The sequence below is a fragment of the Cnephaeus nilssonii genome (genome assembly GCF_951640355.1).
Source record: "Cnephaeus nilssonii genome assembly, chromosome: 8".
Taxonomy (NCBI): Eukaryota; Metazoa; Chordata; class Mammalia; order Chiroptera; family Vespertilionidae; genus Cnephaeus; species Cnephaeus nilssonii.
The window spans coordinates 7,762,395-7,770,341 of NC_137079.1; the positions used below are offsets into that span (position 1 = coordinate 7,762,395).

The following is a 7,947-nucleotide window of genomic DNA, read 5'->3' on the forward strand; positions in this document are numbered from 1 at the left end:
GAAGTCGGTAATGGCGAGCCGAGGGACCCGGGCCGTGTTTCCCCCCGCCCTGTGGGAAGGAGGCCAGGCAGGGGACCCCACCGTCGCTCGCCAGTCCCTTCCCGAGCCGGGGCGGAAAGGGGGGGGCCTGCCGGTCGTTCTCCTTTAAGAGGGGGCGGGGCGCGGCCTGCCGTTTGGCCGGGCCGAGAGTTGACAGACCAATCGCCCGGGTGGCGGCGGGAAGGCGGGAGAATGCGAACCCTCCGGTAGGGCGGTGGAGGCGGGCCCCCGGCCTTATTAGGAGGGGGCCCTGCGCAGGCGCAGTGGCGGCCGCCGCGGAGGGGCGGGGATAGGCCAGTGAGAGACGCTCGGACAGGCTCCGAGGGTGATTGGGAGGAAAGGGGCGGCGGAGGGCTTGTCATGGGGATCCGAGCTGCGAGGCGGCATTGGTAGCCGCTGGGGACGCCGAGGGGGGCCGGAAGTGTCACCGCCGGAGACCCCAGCGCCCGCTCCGCTGGGGGGATCCCCGCTGCTCGGGTCCCGCGGAGGGCGGACAAAAAGGAGGGAGCCCTGATCTCGCCCCGCCCCTGGGCTGGTTACCGCGGGGGCGGGGAGTGAGGGCTGCTTTTGGGGGGAGTGGAGATCGGGGGACTCGGCGGTGCCCTCTCGAGCGGCTGCCGGGGTCCCCGCGGCGCGGGCTGCGGAGCAGGGTGGCCGCGGCGGCCGTGGCTGTTGCATGTGTGGCTGCTGGATGCGGAGGCGGCGGCGGCGGCGGCGGCGAGCAGCAGCGGCGGCGGCGGCAGGATGTTAGGGCAGCAGCAGCAGCAACTCTACTCGTCGGCGGCGATCCTGAGCGGGGAGCGCAGCCGGCTCCTCACCTGCTACGTGCAGGACTACCTGGAGTGCGTGGAGTCGCTGCCCCACGACATGCAGAGGAACGTGTCCGTGCTGCGGGAGCTGGACAACAAATATCAAGGTAGGGGGCCGCGGGGCTGCCCGTGCGGGTCCTCCCCGCCCTCGGGTCCGCGGGCCTCCGGGCAGGGCGCTCGTTGCCAGCCCGAGGGAGTGACACTTTCCTTTTCTCCGGTGACAGTCTCCTCGAGTGCGCGGAGGGGGTCTGATGTGTGGGACCGGGGAGAGGGGCGGGAGGCCGGACTCGCGGCCCTCCCTTTCCCCTCCCGCGATCGGCGAGGACTTCGGTGGGGTCTCCCGGGTGGGGGTGGGGGCCGCTCGTCAGCCCACGCTGCAGACCCAGCGGCTGCAGCTGGCGTGGAGGGGAATCAGCCATTTTAAGTGGCAAGCATTTGTTCTGGCTCCGGCTTGCCCCGTGCCGCAAGCCTCCTGCCAGGCGAGGGAGCGTGCAGCCGGGCGGCGGGCTGCAGGGAGTGCGGGGCCGGGCTCCCGCTGGTCTCCGGGCCTGGCTTCTCCCAGCCCCTGAGGCCCCCACCCCCTGGGAGCATATGCATTGGAACGTGCGGGGGGAGGGGGCGAGAGGGGGCCGCGAAGGCGGACTCGGGGGAGGTCCCTCCCTCCGCTCTCCGCTCCGGGCTCGGCCATCGGGGCGTCCGTCCTCCCCTGCCGCCCCTGGGAGAGTTCCGGGCTGTAGCCTTTCCCCAGCTCCTTCGGCCCAATGGTTAAAAGGGGAGGGGTCCCCCGGGTGGAGGAAGAGGGGTGTGTGTGGCGGGGAGGGCCCCCGGCGCCGGGGGGCGTGGCCTGGGCCGTGACGTAGGCATGGGCGGGGCGCGGCCGCGCGCTCTCGCCCGCCTCGAAAATGGCTGGCTGCTGGGAGGCTGGGCCGGGCGTGCGGGGCGTCAGCGCGGCCCCAGCAGAGTCACTGTCAGTGTGCGGGGCAGGTCTGTGCTTGTGTTTCGACTCCCTCCCAACCATTCAGCTGTGACGGGGACGGTCAGCCAGTGGGAGCGTCGCTGACCCTGGCTCTGCGTAGGTTCCGGTTCTTGTCTCACTTCCGGGTCTCAGGAGGAAGTGGGTGGTTGACCCGGCAACCGCCTGGCGTCCCTTAACCCCTCCCTCCTCCGCCAAGTTGAAGTGTGGAGGCAAACGCCACCCTTTGTGGTCAGTCCCCAAGGCGCTGGGACAGGGAGCCGGCCTTTACGGAGAGGACCGTTACCATCCACTGACCGTGGGCCCCTCACCTGCTCCCCGGAGCGGAGACGCTTACCGGGGGCCGCTGTGCTTTTCCTGATCCCGGGCCCAGGAACAGACCTGGACACAACTGGAGACAGCCATGCGGACATTAGAGAGAGAACTTCTGGGGCCCATCCCCTGTTTTTCCAGACACGTCGTAAATCTAATGATTTAGTCTCCAAGGAACCCACTTCTGGGGTGGCATTGTCAGGCCCTTAGCATGTTAAGATACTTAAATGTCTCTGTTTTAGAATCTATAATTTACTCCTGTCTTCTGATAGGACTGGTCCATGTTAGGGGGAAGAGAATTCATGCTGATTACTTACCGTGTGTCGTGTGCTGTGTCAAGTCTAGAACGTTATCTCATTTAATCCTCACAATAACCTTATGAAGTAAAAATTTGCGGATAAATTAAAATGTACAGGGAGTTTAAGTAACTTGTTCAATTAGGTGGGGAGTGTTTGACTCCACAGCCTGGCTACTTTGGGGGCCAGGCTTGGTTTTGAACTATTTTAACTTTTTATTTTTTCAAAGAAAAACTCTCCAAAGGTATTTTTGACAGACTTGGAGCACATACACAGTACATACATTGTAACCTGAAAATGATACATACATGCTTAAGAATTGTATATTCAGCATTTTTAGTTGTTCCGATAACACTGTAGTAAAGGTTTTCACATCTCTATAAAAACGTATTACCTACATTTGCCTTCACAAAAGTGAAGCTATTTCTTTTCATTTTATTTGGGGAGGGACAATTTGTTACAGGGAAATCTTTCATCTTGACCATCTAGAATTGTCAAAAGTAGCTCTGTTAACATGAGAAACAGTATTAGGCCTTAGATGATTGAGAGATCATAAAAATTTTCAGCTGTGTTAAGATTGTGATTAGTTTCAAGATTAATATAAAAACGATCTAGTTTTGCCCTAGCCAGTTTGGTTCAGTGGATGGAGTGTGGGCCTGTGGACTGAAGGGTCCCAGGTTGATTCTGGTCAAGGGCACATGCCTGGGTTGCAAGCTCAGTCCCCAGTGGGGGCGTGCAGGAGGCAGCCAACCAATGGTTATCTCTCATCATTTGTGTTTCTCTCTCCCTTCCTCCGAAATCAATAAAAATATATTTTAAATAAATAAAATGATTTAGTTTTCACTTTGCACATGCGTACTGGGTTCAGCTTTCTGTTTTACATTTATTAGCCTTAAATACTTGTGTTTTTTTAAAGTTTATTTGCGAGTTTTCAAGTATTTTCTGATTCTGGATCTAATACTGTAATATTTAGTGATACAAATTACCTAAGCAGTCAAAGAAATTTCCTAACTAGTTGAGACACTTTATTAGAAATTACTCAGGAACCTTAAAAGTAACCTAAAAAGGTTAAAAATAGAGAAATGAAGAAAATATTATGATAATGAAGTATTTATTATGGGATTTGATTGTTAGAGAACCTCAATTTTTGTTTTAGTATTTTTGTTCATAATTTCCTGGGTAAATAACCTTTGAACTAAAATTTAATACTTAATTTCAAGTGTCTTCCTTTCAGCGTAATAGAAAATGCTGACGTGGTGAAGCCAGACAAACAGATCTGGAAGAGTTAAAAGTCTGCAGTTGTTGCCCTACTGGGTTTGGCTCCGTGGATAGAGCATTGGCCTTCGGACCAAAGGGTCCCGGGTTCGATTCAGGTCAAGGGCACATACCTTGGTTGCAGGCTCCTCCCTGGCCCGGAACCACAGTCATGGCTCATGCTGGAGGCAATCAATCGATGTATTTCTCTCACATCAATGTTTCTCTCTGTCTTTCCCTCCCTTCCACTCTCCCTAAAAATCAATGAAAAAATATCCTCAGGTGAGGATTAACCAAAAACAAACAAACAAAGTCTGGGGTTGTTGTCTCTTGAGCTTCATTTTCTGTACGTGTGGCAGTGATGGCTTCCTCGTGCGGTTGCCGTGGGGATTAAAGGAGAAAACCTTCATCACATAGACATGTCTCAGTATTAGTTTCTTTCACTTCATCATTAAGGTGTCTTAAAAATGAGAATTTTTATCTCGTGTATAGTTCTATGTGTTGGTATGCTATAATTAGCTTCTAAGTCCTGATTATTAGATTATTAGATAAAGAATATTTGAAATAAGGTTACCCTTTATTTTATTTATTTATTTTTAATATATTTTTATTGATTTCAGATAGGAAGGAAGAGGGAGAGAAAAAATAAAAACATCAATGATGAGAGAGAATCATTGATCAGCTGCCTCTTGCACACCCCCTACTGGGGATCGAGCCCACAACCGGTCATGTGCCCTTGACCAGAATCGAACCCCGGGACCCTTCAGTCCCCAGACCTCCACTCTATCCGCTGAGCCAAACCGGTTAGGGCTCCCCTTTATTTTTCAGCCTTCAAATTTTGTGTGTGTTTGGGCGGGGAGGGGGGGGGGACTGTACAGGAAAATATATAACTTCCTTATTTTTCCTGGAGGAAAATTAAGTTCTTAAGAAACCCACTGACATACCTACCCGGGCCAACGGGCTAGATAAGACCGTTGTTTAGAAGTATGCTGTGCGGGTGTGAGAACCTCAGAGGTGTAGGGCCACGCTGTCATGTGTCTGAGCTCAGAGCCGTCCCTCCATTGTCGGTGCCTACCGTTTCCAGGGAGGAGCTACTTGCTTTATATCACCTTGCTTGCACACAGCCCCGTCTGACATTGCTGTTCTTATCATTAGAATAATAATATTGGGATCTGAAACAGTGATCTGCTATGTGGTGTGATAAATTAGAGTTAATTTTTTGTTGCTCCATCTTCACTAAGAACTCTTTCAAATAGTGTTAAATCTCATAAGGATAAAAAAAAACAACAGAACAGATTTGAATAAAAACTAATCTTATGCAAATTTTGGTGATACCTAGAGCTATATTTTTAGTTTTCGTGTACCTTCTAGTGACTCAGCTATTTTTAATTGATTTGAATGTGTTCCAGGTGCTATACAATAACTAAATCAGCAATTCCAAAAGCTTACTTAGAACCATCTGCTGAGTTATCTACAAAAATATAGTGACCCAATGCTGACTTTGGGTCACTATATTGTTAGTAGCTTAGTCAGTTGATGCCAGAACATGAACCTAAACCTACTCTGGAAATAGTTTAGGTTTCAGAATTATCTCTCGTGACAAAATAAACGAGCCATTAAAACTAATATGATTAAAACTAATATAAAACTAATATGATGGGAAGCTAAGAGCTTCTGTCTGCTTTAAGGAAGTCCAGGGGTATGATAGGAAATTAAAGGTATAGTGTCTCGCCGAAACCGGTTTGGCTCAATGGATAGAGCGTCAGCCTGCGGACTCAAGGGTCCCAGGTTCGATTCCGGTCAAGGGCATGTACCTTGGTTGCGGGCACATCCCCAGTAGGGGGTGTGCAAGAGGCAGCTGATCGATGTTTCTCTCTCATCGATGTTTCTAACTCTCTATCCCTCTCTCTTCCTCTCTGTAAAAAATCAATAAAATGTATTAAAAAAATCATCTATAAAGGTATAGTGTCTCTCTGGAGTCATGCAAGTCATTGATTGAACTGTAAATCTTGCAGATGCAATTGGACAGTAATCTGCAGCATAGTCCTTGAATTTCTTTAAATTTTACAGCTAGAGTCTGGCCTGTAAATTTTATATACAGGATTTTTTTGAGATTCAATATGGAAGTAAGTAAACTGTAAAGTGGTATATAGTGAACTTTTTTTAAAAAAAGTTCTTATTTGTGGATATTTTTTCCATTGATTCCTAGAGAGTGTGGAAGGGAGGAGAGAGAGATTGAGAGAGAGAGAAACTGGTGTGAGAAAAACATTGACGTGAGAGATACGTGGATTGATTGCCTCCCACATTTGTCCCTACTGGTGCTGGAGAACCTGCAACCAAGGTACCCTTGACCGGGAATCGAACCTGTGATCCTTGGGCCCTCAGGCTGACACATAAAATACTTTTGATTATTAGGTAGCCACACATTTTTAAAAATACACTTTTTATTGATTTCAGAGAGGAAGGGAGAGGGAGAGAGAGAGAGAAACATCAATGATGAGAGAGAATCACTGATTGGCTGCCTTCTGCACTCCCCCCACTGGGGATCAAGCCCGCAACCTGGGCATGTGCCCTTGACCAGAATCGAACCTGGTACCCTACAGTCCTCAGGCCAACGCTCTATCCACTGAACCAGACTGGCTAGGGCACGTTTTGTTTTTAATATTGATTAATGAATATTAGAGTTTTGTGTTCTCTTTTTTATTAGTTTATTTCTAAATATACTTTTATATTTAATAACATAAGGTCTTTGTATGAGAAATAATGTATTTTTTAATGTACACATACTAAAGAGTGTGGTCTTATGCTTTGAGTTCATTCTAACTTTTCCAATTCTGTGAAAGATAACTAACTTGAAAAATGCTGTATGTGCTAATACACAATAACCTTCTGATTTTTCCTTTTCTTTTTTAGAAACATTAAAGGAAATTGATGATGTCTATGAAAAATATAAGAAAGAAGATGATTCAAACCAGAGAAAACGCCTACAGCAGCATCTCCAAAGAGCATTAATCAATAGCCAAGAATTGGGAGATGAAAAAATTCAGATTGTCACACAAATGCTCGAATTGGTGGAAAATCGGGCAAGGCAAATGGAGCTACATTCACAGTGTTTTCAAGATCCTGCTGAAAGTGAACGAGTCTCAGATAAAGCAAAGATAGATGCCAGCCAACCAGAAAGATCTTCCAGGAGACCCAGAAGACAGCGAACCAGTGAGAGCCGTGATTTGTGTCACATGACTAATGGCATTGAAGACTGTGATGATCAGCCACCGAAAGAAAAGAAATCCAAGTCCGCCAAGAAAAAGAAACGCTCCAAGGCCAAGCAGGAAAGGGAAACGTCACCTGTTGAGTTTGCAATCGATCCCAATGAACCTACATACTGTCTGTGTAACCAAGTGTCTTATGGGGAGATGATCGGATGTGATAATGAACAGTGTCCAATTGAGTGGTTTCACTTTTCATGTGTTTCACTTACCTATAAACCAAAGGGGAAATGGTATTGCCCAAAGTGCAGGGGAGATAATGAGAAAACAATGGACAAAAGTACTGAAAAGACAAAAAAGGATAGAAGATCGAGGTAGTAAAGGCCATCCACATTTTAAAGGGTTATTTGTCTTTTATATAATTCTTTGAGAATTTACTTTCAGAAAATGTTTTAGGGTAAATGCATAAGACTATGCAATAATTTTTAATCATTAGTATTAATGATGTATTAAAAGTTGTTGTACTTTGTCTGTGACCTTAATTTTCTGCACTGAATTACCAAATATTTTGAACCAGGCGGTCTGTAGGTCACCTGATGAAAGGAGCAGGGAAGAGGGAGAGGGTGGGGTGAACATTAGGAAAACTTCACAAGCCATGCCTATTTCATTTTCACTTAAAGTGTGATTCTTTGTTTTGGGTTAACACCAAAGTGTTGCTGGCATTTTTTAAGTTCTACGTGCTTAAAAAATTTTAGATAATAGTTGGAGTTCTCTGCAAGCATTACAGTTTTCGTGGGTGATTTAAAATATGAACACTATATACCATTTAGAGCTTTCCCCCTGACCCCATTTATACAGCCACTTGTTCATCTCTAGTCTTCCTAGAATTTAAGGATTAGAGATAATAACTTGGGATTCCATGTGGAATAATGTGCTCTTACAGGGGTATTTGCTGCTGTCTTTTCATGAGTAGCATTTTGATGCACTGTGAGAGGCCCGTTTGTAAATGCCTTGCTGCTGCTGCTTAGACACATCCAGTCTCATGCTTCATAAGGGAC

At 47.8% G+C, this 7,947-nt stretch overlaps 1 protein-coding gene across 1 annotated transcript; it reads left to right on the forward strand.

Annotated features, from left to right (window-relative positions):
- Positions 1–393: 393 nt before the first annotated feature.
- On the forward strand, positions 394–7,418 carry ING2 (inhibitor of growth family member 2). Its single transcript, XM_079779633.1, has 2 exons — positions 394–955; positions 6,597–7,418. Exons 1-2 carry the CDS (start codon positions 784–786, stop codon positions 7,265–7,267), a joined length of 843 nt encoding a protein of 280 aa, XP_079635759.1. The 5' UTR covers positions 394–783; the 3' UTR covers positions 7,268–7,418.
- Positions 7,419–7,947: the final 529 nt, after the last annotated feature.